Genomic DNA, 13,992 nt, shown 5'->3' with positions numbered 1-13,992 from the left:
AATTTGCGTTTTTAAAATCGCAATCCCAAACACCTTAAAGTTGCGATTTGGTTTAAAATCGCAGATTATTTTTTTAAAAACGCACTCCCAAAAGCACCCTTAACCTTTTTTGCCAAAAAAAAAAAAAAAAAATCATACTAATTATTGTTTACGTTATTATGGTTTGGATCAAGTGGACTATATGCTATACACAACACCGACAGAGCCTTTCGAATTACATTACACCACCAAAGAGGCCCTAATTCAATGGGCTGAAAATTTGAGTGTTTGGATACCCATTGCCCACTCCAAATTTCCTTACCAAAAAACGAAAAGAAAAGCTAAAACAAACGACGTCGGTTCGTACGTAAACGACGTCCCTTGCTCGCCTCAAGCCGTAACGAAACTTCCTCCTCTTCGTCCTCCCAGAACCACCAGATCATACTCTCTGAGTCTCTCTCTCTCTCTCTCTCAACAATGGATTCTCACATTCGCATCATTGTCTACCTGCTTTTCCTCTCCTCTCTTCTCTTCTTGCAAGTTAGGGTTTGTACTCTCTCTCTCTAATATGCACCTAAATATATGTATGTATATTTCCAGATATGGCTGTGGATCTGATAATTCTATGGTTCGATTTGGTTGGTTTTGATCCAGGCTCAAGATACTGGTTCTGTTTTCTTCATCGATAGCTCAACCCGTCAATTTCTTCGCACTAGATCATCTAACGATGTCGTTGCGGTAATTCCTTGTTATTAATTTTTTAATCTATTTATTCTTCCCTAATTCATGTAGACCAATAGTTGTTGTTGTTTTTGGACATTGTTTTGAACTTTTAGCTTTATCAATTGCTCTTTGTTCGGTTGCTGAGAAGCTGTAGAAATTGGCAATAAGAAATGTCAATTTGAATCTTACTTTGAAGAATTTGAACTGCTTGTGTATCGCAGGGTCTGGAAGTATATTAATTATTAATTTTGGTATAGACATGGAATTTAGAATCAAACTGGGATAGTCGAAATTTGAACTTAGTTTTATTTTAGCAGTGTCCATGGGATAATTTTTAGGCATCAATGGCTTTCCAGTTAACTTGTGGTGATAGATTCATTATTTATAATTGTTCTGCTACTGTGAAAAAACTTTTAGTAGCAAACACAGTTGAAAATAATAATTTTATATTTTAATCTGAAAAGACCCTGGGTTTTTGGCAGGGATACAAGTTAAAGATATGAAAAACTATCGATTAAGTTTTGAAATACAATAAAAAGTAGTTTGTTTTAGCTAGTTTGATGTTAGATGGTTTTGTAAAGCATCTGTTGTTCCAGCTTGGTTGCTGGAATGTGGTGTAATCCTTGGTTCCGTGTTCATATAAATTCATTCATCCAAAAAAAATAGTAGTTTGTCACCTTATTGCTAATAAAATATTTTCATAATAATAATGGAATTTTATGGATGCTGGGAAATATGTGTTCTTACCATATGAATTAGTCACACTCAGTAGGTAGAATGCTTAGTCGGGGAAGATTTAGACAAGGGCTGTTCATACTCCTATCGCCTCACTATATGATCTTCTCACCATCTATACCAATTTTTTCACTTCACAGCCTGATTCAATGTTGCTTTCGGAAGTCGGAGCTGCCATATCAGTCTTGCTTGGTTTTGCACCACCTCCAACACTTTCAGCCTCTGGTTCATCTAAGGTTATTGAAATAATATTTAGCTGAAGCACAATAGAATTCTTGAGTTCCTTTGTGTCTTTGGTGTTGGAAGGTTCAGCTCATAACATTGTTTGTCTTTTGCAGTTAAATGAGGTCCTCATGCCTAATCCATTTGATAGGCCCCATGCTGTTTTTATGCTAGAAGTCCGAGGAACAGGTCTCTGCTTTTGATTTCGAAATGCATTTTTGACGACTGTAACTCTCAGTTTATTATCATATTATTATAATTTTGTTTGCCTAGTTGTTAGATGGATGTTTTTATATGTGCAGATCCTGAGCTTGTGGTCAACTCAGATAATGCCAAGTTCAGCAGTGCTTTTAGGAGAAAGGTTTCTTTTGGTTCAGAGAAAGCTGCTGACATTCAACTTCCAGGTACCTGATCTTTTGTTGACATTTATGATTGGTGTAGTTATTGTAAGAATATGACAATTTTTCGTATCTGAATCATCACATATCACTTTTATGAGTTGACACAGATGAAAATATAGTCTCCGTGTTTTCTCTGGATGAACCCTTGGCAGATTATACCCACAAAGAAATTGGTGAATTTGTGAGTCATGACTGATCTTATCTTCATTTTATATTCCATTTTATGCTGATCATCTCTTTCATGCTTCTGTTTCATTTGATTTCATATCTGAAAACTTAGGTTTCTCTTTTACATTCTGTTTAGGCTTCTTGGATGGGTGGATCTTATGTTGCTAATTCCTTGGAGCCATTAGATGGAGAGTTAACCATCCCGTTGGCAGATGGTTCCATTGTGAATCTTCATATGTCAAAGGTTCACTCAGGATTTTATAATTTTTATCATGTTCTTTCTATGTATGTGCATCAATTTTATGATTGATAGATGTGTATAGGATGCTATTTTCTTTAATAACTACATTTCTCTTAATTATTGAGAAAAATAAATTCCATTTGTTTTCAGAAAGCAGACAGGGAGTTTACTGCGAGTCTTCTCTCTCTCACTCGCAATTTTAGAAGGGCAGTCGAGTTGCATGAAGATTTGGTGCAAAGTACCCAAAGTCCAGCTGAGTTGATAACAGGCTGTTTTGATGGCATTAAGGTGGCATATCCCCCCGCCCTCTTCCCGACCCCTCTTTTTGTTTCAAAATTTTAAATAGATGTTATGCCATGCCATCTAAGTTGCTGCTGATAAGTGTTTGTTATTGTATATCTTAGTTGTTATATGAGTTCGAGTAGCTAGAAGTAATCGAAATATTATTAAAAGCGTAAGGCGCTCCCAAGTACACAAGAAGTATACAAGAGAAGACGCATACTTAAAAGAAGAAAAAAGAACAATAAAATCATGAAAGCTTAAGACCAAAAGAGAAATATAAGCAGTTGTCCAAAAATAAAGAGTATTAAAGAAAAAGATTTAAGCTCGTTCATCGTCCTCTTGCGAGCTCAACATAAATGTAATTGCCAACATGGATATAAGTGTGGAGACTTAGACACAGATGTGAGAGGCCTATCGTTTCAGTGCTTGAGAAGCATGTGATGATGATATCTCATGGAAAAATACACACTTATTTGTCAAAAAAAAGAAACATAAGCATCACTTGAGAAAACATAAACATAAGCCGGATTAAGCGAGTTGACCCGAAATTGACTCATTTATTAATCATGTCTAATCGGGTCGCCTCGGTTTGACCTGAATTTTATTAAACTAAAATCTAGCCTGCTAATTTTGTGTTGGGTTCGTGGGTCATGTCAAAAATTGCCTACTAGTTATGCTATTATTAATTGATTTTAGCTTCTTCATCATTTTCTTTTTTATTTCACATCTGAACAGGCTTTGGAAGACCAATATGGATCTGATGGTTTTTCTAAGCATGGAATGGGTCTATTACTTGCTACGTTGTCCAAGATGTTTGACTCATTCCAAGAAGCATACAAAGGTCAATTATCTTGGTTATTTGAAATTCTTAGTTAATCTTAAACTATAGCTTTCTGACCTTCCCATGCGAAGATGATTTATTAATTCATTGAGGTGGTGCCAATTTAATTTAATAAGACTCCCAATTCACCTTATAGGCTTCACATACTGTGACAGTGCTAGGCTTTCTTGTTTTGTTTTTACTATAACCTTGGTGTTTTATTGATATGGATGGGTGGGGTTGGAAACTAACTTGTGAATGCAAACACAAATTTCATACAAGCTAATCTCTTTTGAAGTAACTATTCCTGTTTCTTGGGAAGATTGTAGCCAATATTTTCTGGGAAACAATCTGCCATGTTTTAGATTTTGATTAGTGATTACTTTTTTGTAATTCAAATTGGTTGAAATTTTTATTTTTTCATTTATCATTTAAATAAGTGGCACTTAATAACATGGCAGGTCAAATTGTTGGAGTCATCTTCTTTTATGGTTCACCTCCTGCACAGTCGGGCAAAATGTTGAATACAATGTTTACTTCTCAGCCGTCAGCGCGCTGGTTGGTGGAAACAAAAGACTCCTATAATGTGACTGTTCTAGAAGTGTTGTTGGTTAGACGGATACTTGCATGGCTCACCGGAATTATTCTTCTCATTTCAACTCTCTTGGGGGTAAGATTTGATATTATTAATGGCCCAGCACCATGTTTTATTCAAGTTAATTTGGAAATCAATGCTGGTTAAAAGTTAGAGCACTCTGTGTGTATGCATGCACACACTTGCGCAAGGACATATTTTGCTACTAACCCAGATGTCTTAATCTTTATATCTCTTTATGGTTAAGTTATTCTTTAATGTTTCTAATTTTGAGGGAACAAGAAAAAAAAATTAACTGTATACTAATGAAAAAGTTAGTTGCATTTTAAATGAATGTCTCATTGATCCTCTGGCTCTTGTTGTAAAGAAAACCAGTCTTGGATGCTGCAATAGGAGTGTTATAGTAGATAGTTAGACAATAAGATAGACTACATGTTTTCAACTCAAATGGTGTTAAGTAGATAGCATTTATAATTGATTGACAAGATTATCATTTCATCTTTTCTTGTTTTGTCTTTGTTCTCTGCAGGTATATTTCCTTGTCAATATGCCCATCACAAGGGACACCCTTCTGTATTCTAATGTCAAGCTCGACTAAGCCTGAAAATGAGCTTCTTAGTTGACATTTCAACTGCCAGGTTGGACCAGTTCTCCCTTGAACCTATCTTACATGGCCGTTTTGTGGATGCTTCATTATCTCTGCCCATGTAGTTTATGTATACAGTTCCTTAGTTGTTCTGTGGTATTGAACAGGTTGCTCTAGCTAATAAGAGGCTCTCTTTGTTTAAGCATCGGCGGCTAGATCCATGAGAATTGGGTTTGTAGAAAATCTATTGTTTAATGGACAGAGGGTTCTTTTATGTAAAGCATAGTGCAGGCACCATAAGGTGGGGAGGAAGACTGCTGAGAATTTAAGGTGATTCCGTGATGATATGCATTTGGGTATATACGTATGAGGATGCAGGGTTGATATTTACTTTTGGCGGGTTAACTTCGGGACCATACTGTGTTATTTTATCATATTCTGAATACTGAAAATGCAAGTTTGATTTTGATTTCTCCTCAATGATAAGTGTTATCTTCCTTGCATGTGCAACAATATAAACCTCTTATAGAAAGTTATGGCCTCCAACATGAATGTGGCTGTCTAATATATATAGTAATGTTAGAATTCATCTTGTGTTAGCTTTAAAATCATTATTAGATTTGTGATAGATTACTATTGAATTTTGATCCAATGAGAATGACACAAAAGGGACATAAAAATGATATTTAGCATTACTTGTATATATATACACATTTTCAATACCATTCTATCCTACTTTGAACTTTTTTCTATGTGGCTGTTGGGCCTTGACATATAAATCTTGAGTGATGGGATCCCTTGACGACTCGACGTATAAATCTGTTTTCTAATTTTGCCATTGTAACATCGGAAACTCCTTTTCATTCACCTTTATCGCTTACATATGACTCAGCCCATTAAATATTAAAGCTCTGTTTATTTCGGCGTAAAATAATTTTTAAAAAATAGTTTTTATATTTTTCTGTGTTTGGTACGATGAAAAATAATATTCAAACTAAAAATATTTTCAATTTGACTAAAAAAAAACTTATCTAATTATTTTGCGAAAATAATCTCCCTTTTTTAAAATTGAAAACCATTTTTTATATTTGAGCTTCTCATTCTCAAATTGTCGGATCTTGCTAGACCTTTGCCAAGCCACCGTTGAAGGTTGTTGGTTGTTTTTTACCGTCGCTTATTTTTTGTAAGAGCCAAATGCCAAAAAAATTTACAAGACTTTGTTAAAAAAAAAAAATTTCTGACAAAAAAACATTTTACTTCAAAATAAATGGAGCTTAAATAAAATAAAATAAAATAGCACTTTCTTGACAATTAAAAAATAATTTTTAAGTTAAGGTGATTGATCCATACAATGGGGATTGCTCTCCTCGTTGAGGAATGCAAAAAGCAATAATGCTACAAATACACTTACTTTCTCACTTTTATTTTCACGCATACTCTTTTATGTGGCATTTAAAATTACTATTGAAATTGAGGTGGATCATTATTAAATTTTGATCTAATAATAATTTTAAAAGCCACATAAAAAAGTGAAAATAAAAGTGAAGGGATGAGGATGTGTATAGCCTTACTCATGCAAAAAGTTGATTTAAAGTCTACATGATAGGTATTTTTACTAGTCTCTAAGAATGTGAGTTTTGTTGTCTCCCCTTTCCTCTAGAAAGTTGCTTAATATGTGATATAGCTAAAGAGAGCCAATTCAATTAGGATGTGGTGTAAAACTTATTTTTACCAACTTGACACATCAAGTAAAAATACCAAATACAATGTAGATGAAAATACCGTATCTTTAATTCAAATCAATCTTATGAACTTTTTCATTAATTATAACCCAACACCCACCACTCACTACCGAACTCCTACCCATCTCTGAACTCTCAACACCAGAGTCTCCAAAACCAATTAAGACAGTAAATTCAATAATTTTATCAATTAGTATTTTGTCAATGAAAGAAATTATTCTCATAGTTAAAAGTTATCTTGGACTATTCTTATAAATGAGAGATAATAGTAAAAAAAACTTAAATGTGCACATGATACTATTAATCAAGCTTCGGTCTGAAAAGTTTAAAAAGTTGCATTGTTTGACATACAACATGAGCAAAAATGGATCAACATCACAAGACGAAATCATAATCTCTCGTTTGGGGACCGAAGTATGAATGAAGGGTTATGCATAATTTTTTAAGCCCTATATATATAAAACTTAATAAAAAAAAATTAAGAACAAATTTGAAAACCAACCAGCACTTGAATTAAATGAAAAATATAACGACATTTGATTCATCACTGTGGGTTGAGCGATTGTTTTAATCCAAACCAACCCGACCCGAACCATTTGCCAGGTCGTTGTGTTCAGATTAGGTTCCCGCCACCTGGTACCAAACGTGTGGTTCAAACACCAATCAAAATACACCTATCGTCTTCTCCTCTTCTCACTAATACTCCTACTTGTACTTCTTCTTCAGTCTCTCTCGCTCTCTCACATTTCCATGTCTTCCTCTCTCCCTCTCCCTCTCCCTCCGAACCTCCCTCTTCACCGCAAACCCTACTCTCTTCCGCACTCCACCCTCTTCTTATTCCCAATTCCCAAACTATCCGCGCACTCCCTCTTCAAATCCCACATTTGCCACTCCACGAGCCCCTCCAATTCCGACCGCGAAGAGGTCCGATGGCTCCGCGAGGAACAGCGCTGGCTCCGTGAAGAGCAGCGCTGGCTCCGCGAGGAACAACGCTGGGACCGCGAGCGCGACGCCCTTCTCCACGAAATCTCCGACCTCAAGCTCAGAATCCAAGCCCTAGAACACCAGAATTCGATACAAGGGGCGTCGGTATCCGAAACCATCGCGAATATCGCTGGATTGTTGCAGGTGCTGAAGGAGAGGGGTCTGATTGCGGAGAGCGGGTCGAGTGCGACCCCGATGGTTTTGTTGGAGAAGGAGAAGGAGAAGGAGGAGGAAGTGGTGGTGGTGGAGGAGAAGGTGGTTAGGGTTTCGGAGGAGGGAGAGAAGAAGAGGAGAAAGACGCTGAGGAAGGGTTCGGAAGGAGACGAGGTTCAAGCGATGCAGGTCTGCTCGCAATCACTACTACTATGAAATTACAAGGCGAGTTTTTGTGTTTTGTGTTATGTTTTGGCATAAAATATATGTTTATGATATTTGTTTGTTTGATTTCGATTGGATTGTGTTATGACGGCAAATATTTACTAGGAAGCTTTGAGAAAAGAACATATCTATAAGTATTATTTACGTGGTGAATAATTTGTGTTCTTGAGTATACAAAACTTCAGTGTCTGCAATGTAATTAAGTACAACTAAGTGGACTTATTAAGTAGACTATAATTCATACATATATGAGAAGTGTTATTAACTCGATGGTCAAAATACAAATATTGTTGAAGTTTGGTTGTTACATTGTTTTTGTTTTCTTGGCAAGTCTGCTTTACCACCTAAGCCAAGGCCTTCGTTTGTATAGAATTGGCATATAGGAAAATATTTTTTGGGACATATCAATATGCTAGACATCGTTAATTGAAGTGTTGTTTTGCGTTGTTATTGTTGTTCTTGTTGACAAATACCAGAACATAGTGAGCTTATGGAAGGTACCAGTGATGTGTAATATTCTAGTGTGGATAGATGGGAGTATCCTAAAATGTGGAACCTTGGGTAGTTGGTGTACTAACTGGCGGCAGATATATACAGTTGATGCAACTAAAGTAGTTTCTTTTGGAAACTAGAAATAAGATCCAATATATTGTTAAGCAAAATGCTAAAATAAGAAAATGGATAAATCATGGAGCAATCCCTTTTTAGGTGTTCAAATTGCACTTCCAAATTATACAATCTCCTTAATGTTAGGAATGAAGATGAAATGGGTGAATGCAATGCATGCTACATCCACAGCTATAATCCCAAGAAGAGAGGTGCTTTTGAGGGGCTAAAAAAGTAAGCCGGACCTCATATAGATTTTCATCGAAAACAATTTGGTTTATATTAAAAAAGGATTATTCATCAAATGAATTCTAAAGATGTTGCCTTTTTTTCTAAAATTTAGAGAACTAGACATTTGGGGTTGTTTTAGTAACACTGGAGATGTAATAAATAATGTAATGTATCAGCATCCAGCTATACTGGTTCTGATGGTAAGAGCTAGGTCTCTATTGAGGAAAGAAATACAGAAAGCAGAAAATGCACTGAAATGGTTAAAAGATAGGGTTATGAAGCCCTTGAATGGAAACATTTACTAATGTGGATTTTTGGTTACTCTTGAAGCCTCAAAAAGGCTACAATTTGCTGAGAATTTTGGCATTGACTCAAGATGAACTTGAGGGTCATCAACAATTCCATGGAATAAGATTTAGGGCTTTTGCTTTAATTTTCTTGTAGATGAAATAATGTGTTACTTTTTACTTCTGAAAAATTCTGGAATGTTTGATGTATAATGATAAAACTTGATGGTTAAGATTAGTTTAAACATCATCCTTCTTATCATGACATATACATTAATTTTTTATTTACACAAAACTTTTGTTTGATACTGTTCTTTTGCATTAAAAAATCCTTCATATTTCTCAAGCATCTTCTCTGAGCATTATACTCATGTGCAGTACAATCGTCAATATTCATGTATAAATGTCTATTTCAAATCTTTGGGTGTACAGTCAATGAAAAGTCCAACTTTCTTACAGGGTTTTATGCATGTAGTTCTTCTAGTTCTATGTTTGCCCCCATGCTGTCACAACTCACAAGTGTGTTACTAACGTAGGAGGAGCATATCTTGTATTTTGACTTGTTCTAACATAGTATGACAGGAAGCATTGCAAAAATTGGGATTTTACTCAGGTGAGGAAGACATGGAATATTCCAGTTTCTCAAGTGGGACTGAGAGTGCCGTGAAGACCTGGCAAGTAAGTTGCAAATTTTAATTTTATGTAATTTAGGTAGGTGAAAAATTTGTAGAATCATCAAGGATAAAATAATCTTCCGCTAGTAGAATCTCTGATATGTAATGATGCAAGGGATGAGACACAAATTTTTCTTTAATTTAGCCTTATCTAATTTTAGGGATCAATTCTATTTTTTTTTTTTTTTTTTCTAGTAATATTGGTCCATGTAATTTTATCTAGATCCTATTAGTTAATTGGGTTAATGGTATTTAGCTTTTTGTTTTATTTAATTTTCAAGGGTCAGTGATTTTTTGTAATTTAATAAATGGGCTTTGCCCAAAGTCAATCAGATTAGGGTTTTGTCATTAGTCTATTAAAGTGTGTTTTGTATTTCAATAGAGGCAGACTTTGATGGAATAAAAAATACATGGAATTGATTCTCGTCTCCCTTTCTCTCCCCTTAGCTTCTCCGTTCTTTCTTCCCCCTTTTAGCTTCTTCTTTCTTGCTCCCCCCTTTTTTTGCTTCTCTCTCCTCTCTTTTCCCTACTTTCACAATGTGATTTTTGTGATTATTGTTGGTTCCACATCATGTAAACAATTTAATGTTTCCTTTCGTATGCTTTATTTCGACTCTGGCTCATAGTTTTGATAGAACGTGATATTGCTTCACAGGCCACACAAGGTGCCCCTGAAGATGGGATAATGACTGGAGAGCTGCTTGAAAGATTATATATGGGGCACCAAATTGTTGGTACTGGTTCAAACGTAGATGCAGATCAGAAAGAGAGTTCCGCGACTGTTTCACCAAAGGTATGGACATCTCTATTTGCTGCAATGTTTTTAATTTTATCATTGTGCTTATATTAAGGAATGGGCTGAATTCTCACTAGGTTGCTATATTTGGCCCTAATGCCTTTCAGAAAGTTACATAGCTATTCTAGTGGCCACACAATGGCACATGGATGATATTCTAATCCCAATAAAGAATGCATATTTGAACTGTTTGGATTATTCAAGCAGCACGCTGGTGGAAATACAATCTGCAGTTTATTGAGATTTCAAAAGGTGATTGGCGTTGAAGATGACATGAGACTGCAACTGCCTTACAACTACCTTTTATTTTGTGTCTCCTCCGCTGGCAATTGATATAGAGAATTGTTACTTCACAGGTTTTAGCATTGGATGTCTTAATAAAGATCAATGCTTGAAAACCAAATGGAAGGGCATATTGCTCTGAATTTGGCGTAAGGACCCAAAATGAGTAAAAATGGCCGATCTTGAAAGTGGATTCTTCCTGAACACCCCTCCATTTCCTTCCCTAACCAAAAAAAAAAGCCCTGAAAAAAAGTATTTTGACTCATCATGCATATATAAAACCTGATAATTAACTAAGCATAAGGAGCTTGCTCCATGTCCATGTGCTTTTTATCCTAGCCTTATGCAGGAATGCATTTGATTGATAGTTTTGCAATGGATGCTCACCACATGTTGCTTCCCCAACAAAACAAATTGTAGTGTAACATATCACAGACATGACTCCGCTGTTGTGGCCAATTAGGACTTCATGGAGTGTTAGGACTTCACTTTTATAGTTCAGATTTATCAGTTCTTTTTTCTTTTTCTGGATATGTTTTATGGTGATGTTAGCATATTGAGCAGATTAGTGACAGGGAGGGTTACATCTTTTATTTATTGTTAACCCAATCAACTCTCTTATTAGCTAATGCCAAATGAATTATCAATTTTCTTTTCTTTTAAACTATGTTACTTGAACTTATCTTGTGTTCAAAAATCTGATTAGACTCGTATTGTATTAATAGGGAATCAAAGTACATACCTGAAAATTGTGAATATTTGAGTTCTGTTTGTAGTTAAGGACTGTTGTTTTTTAGGAAGGTGCAAATGGAGCTGTAGTTGCTTCTATAACAGAAATTTCTGAGGTTCAGCAGAAAGTTGTTAAAGAAGGTGTTACAAAAGTAGAGGTGTCCGAACACCGAGTTTTTCTCCTAGGAGAGAACCGGTGGGAAGAACCCTCTAGACTAGGAAAGATCAAGACAAAAGATGCTACAACAAAGTGCCTTACCTGTCGTGGAGAGGGCCGCCTAATGTGCACAGGTACATGACTATCATTGCCCAGTTTAAGCTCAATATTTAATAGAATAATCTTTATCTTTTGAGAAAAATATATTTTTGATAGTAGGAAAATTCTCCGAAGGTGCTCCTTGACCAACCATAGATGCTAAATTAATAGCAGAGTTCTGGTGTTACCAATGTGGAAAATTATATATATCAAGCATGAAGGAATATGATTTTTGTCACCAATGTGATGCGTATTGAGTCACGGTTTTGGAGCTGTAGCTTGTCTACTATGAGAAAAATTTTGCAACTGGGATTTAAGATGTTTTGACTTTGATGAAATGGATTGACATATGGGTCGGTACACTGTTAATCATATGTATAGCATGAACTGTGTCGATTAACCATCTGGATCGGGCTTTTCTATTTCCTGGAATGACTTCTTAGGAAATGTGGATTGATGTGATGACTCAATCGTAATATAATGAGGTTTGAGAGGTCTGAACGACCAGAGTACATGTGAAACTGACTTGAAGAGAACAATCTGAATGTACATATATAAATGCCATTAGAGCTATTTTAGAAGCGTGCCCCTCACATGACTAGAGTTTCAAATTTGAACTCCGAGGTTATAATGACCAGCTTCCATTTATCTCCACCATTAGCTGACTTGGATTTGTCTGTTACAGAATGTGATGGAACAGGGGAGCCAAACATCGAAGAACAGGTAAGAGGCTTGCTGATATCCTTCAGATGTTTTTCCTGTTTTTTTTTTTTATCTTTTCCAGTTTGATCTTTTCTAGCATGATTGGAGATCTAAATCTTATGATCAAATTCCGTGATGCAGTTTTTGGAGTGGGTAGATGAAGGAGCGAATTGCCCATATTGCGAGGGCCTTGGGTATACAATTTGCGATGTATGTGAAGGGAAAACAATGATCTAGACTCATACAATTATATACACATTTCATCATCTCTGTTTCTATATATTATAGAGCATGTATCGTAACATCATGATTTTTTAAATACGATATGACTTGCGAGATAGAAATGGAGGAGGATCTTGTAATGTAGTACTTTAGCATCAGTCGTGAGATTCTGTGGGTATATATATATAAAGTGGCAAACTATGATGTAATCATCATATATAGATGTTGGTTTTGAATTTGAAGCTTAAATATATATTATATATAAAGGGTATGTGTGATAGTGGTTTTTGTTAACCGCATTCGCATATGTGGTTAGAAGAATAATAGAGATTATTATTTTGTCATATTTTACTTTTAATATAATTGTTATTATATTTTACATTTAATTGATTCATCATATGTACTTGTAGGGGTGCTGATTTGGATTCATGGTTTGCCGTAAATCCGTTGTCATCAACCTCTACTAATGAATGTGTTACACTTACGACTTAATTGTCTTTTATGTTATGTTCTGAATTTTGGAATATTTTCGTTTTTAATGTTTGCCGGATTTGCAATTTATGGCAAAATAATTGGTAAGTGTACTATCCCCAAGAGGTAGCTAAATCGGTTGGGACCACACTTAATGAAGTGGAGGTCACAAGTTCGAATTCCTCTTCCCCCTCTTGTGCGAACATGTTAAAAAAAAAAAAAAAAATTTAAAAAAAATTAGTAAGTGTACTATGAATAATAGTGTTCAACTATAGATAATGTTTTTTTGTATTTATTAGAAGCATTTATTATGATATCAAGGCCCAAAATGCCTATTTCCTCATATGCATATAGTGAATAACAACCACATTTAATAAACGCAATAATCACATGAATGTGGATACTTAAAAGTGTATTATGTAGGTGCGGATGCGATTATTGCTATTAACATTCGCATTTTTGCTCCTTTTGCTCCTAACTTTGACGGAGGAAAAGGAGGGGAAGTAATTGGTGGTGGAGTGGGGGATAAAGCAATTCCAAACAAATATAAAGAAAGTTATGTCCATATTAATGAATCTAGATTTTATAAGTAGTTTTATAAAACTCTAATTGTAACATTGACTAGTCTTTTAGAAGTATAGTAAATATATAACTATACTTCTATTCGCAAAGGTTCATATTCGCATTACCTTTTTAATATTCGCAAAGGTTCATATTCCATTACGGAATATATGGATTGTATCCGCAGGCTCACAGATGAACTATCTCTTATTCAACAACCAATGAGTGATCGATAAATTATTGGTTGTGTTCTTGCAGTTTTATTAGATAAGCTTGATCTTGATTATGATGTGGTTGTTAATACAGTACACACCATGTC

At 35.2% G+C, this 13,992-nt stretch overlaps 2 protein-coding genes across 4 annotated transcripts; both read left to right on the top strand.

The window, feature by feature from the left end:
• The first annotated feature begins 329 nt into the window (after window positions 1-329).
• PMP (putative type 1 membrane protein) lies at window positions 330-5,339 on the top strand. Of its 2 annotated transcripts, none has more exons than XM_059592712.2 (12): window positions 330-519; window positions 634-717; window positions 1,578-1,673; window positions 1,776-1,848; window positions 1,962-2,063; window positions 2,168-2,241; window positions 2,365-2,472; window positions 2,620-2,757; window positions 3,487-3,592; window positions 4,033-4,241; window positions 4,696-4,804; window positions 4,920-5,339. In XM_059592712.2, exons 1-11 carry the CDS (start codon window positions 457-459, stop codon window positions 4,762-4,764), a joined length of 1,122 nt encoding a protein of 373 aa, XP_059448695.2. In that variant the 5' UTR covers window positions 330-456; the 3' UTR covers window positions 4,765-4,804; window positions 4,920-5,339. The 2 variants fall into 2 exon arrangements, with proteins under 2 accessions (XP_059448695.2, XP_059448694.2); XM_059592711.2 differs by having other exon boundaries at window positions 331-525.
• A 1,848-nt stretch (window positions 5,340-7,187) lies between these two features.
• On the top strand, window positions 7,188-13,220 carry PTAC5 (plastid transcriptionally active 5). 2 transcript variants are annotated; one of them, XM_059591509.2, is made up of 7 exons: window positions 7,188-7,820; window positions 9,563-9,658; window positions 10,310-10,447; window positions 11,530-11,752; window positions 12,403-12,440; window positions 12,561-12,629; window positions 13,052-13,220. In XM_059591509.2, exons 1-7 carry the CDS (start codon window positions 7,245-7,247, stop codon window positions 13,058-13,060), a joined length of 1,149 nt encoding a protein of 382 aa, XP_059447492.2. In that variant the 5' UTR covers window positions 7,188-7,244; the 3' UTR covers window positions 13,061-13,220. The 2 variants fall into 2 exon arrangements, with proteins under 2 accessions (XP_059447492.2, XP_059447490.2); XM_059591507.2 differs by lacking the exon at window positions 13,052-13,220 and having other exon boundaries at window positions 12,561-12,877.
• The last annotated feature ends 772 nt before the right edge of the window (window positions 13,221-13,992 follow it).

The sequence above is a fragment of the Corylus avellana genome, chromosome 4 (assembly GCF_965113065.1).
Source record: "Corylus avellana chromosome 4, dhCorAvel1.hap1.2, whole genome shotgun sequence".
NCBI classification, from domain to species: Eukaryota; Viridiplantae; Streptophyta; class Magnoliopsida; order Fagales; family Betulaceae; genus Corylus; species Corylus avellana.
The sequence above is the reverse complement of the archived record's forward strand: the minus strand, read 5'-3'. Positions and strand labels throughout refer to the sequence as shown.

Bases quoted from the DNA above. Each gene is read 5' to 3' on its own strand.
- PTAC5 (XM_059591507.2), top strand. From the start codon at position 7,245: ATGTCTTCCTCTCTCCCTCTCCCTCTCCCTCCGAACCTCCCTCTTCAC. The intron at 7,821-9,562 runs GTCTGCTCGCAA...ATAGTATGACAG, and splicing joins ACGAGGTTCAAGCGATGCAG to GAAGCATTGCAAAAATTGGG. The intron at 10,448-11,529 runs GTATGGACATCT...GTTGTTTTTTAG, and splicing joins CCGCGACTGTTTCACCAAAG to GAAGGTGCAAATGGAGCTGT.
- PMP (XM_059592711.2), top strand. From the start codon at position 457: ATGGATTCTCACATTCGCATCATTGTCTACCTGCTTTTCCTCTCCTCT. The intron at 1,849-1,961 runs GTCTCTGCTTTT...TTATATGTGCAG, and splicing joins GCTAGAAGTCCGAGGAACAG to ATCCTGAGCTTGTGGTCAAC. The intron at 3,593-4,032 runs GTCAATTATCTT...ATAACATGGCAG, and splicing joins ATTCCAAGAAGCATACAAAG to GTCAAATTGTTGGAGTCATC.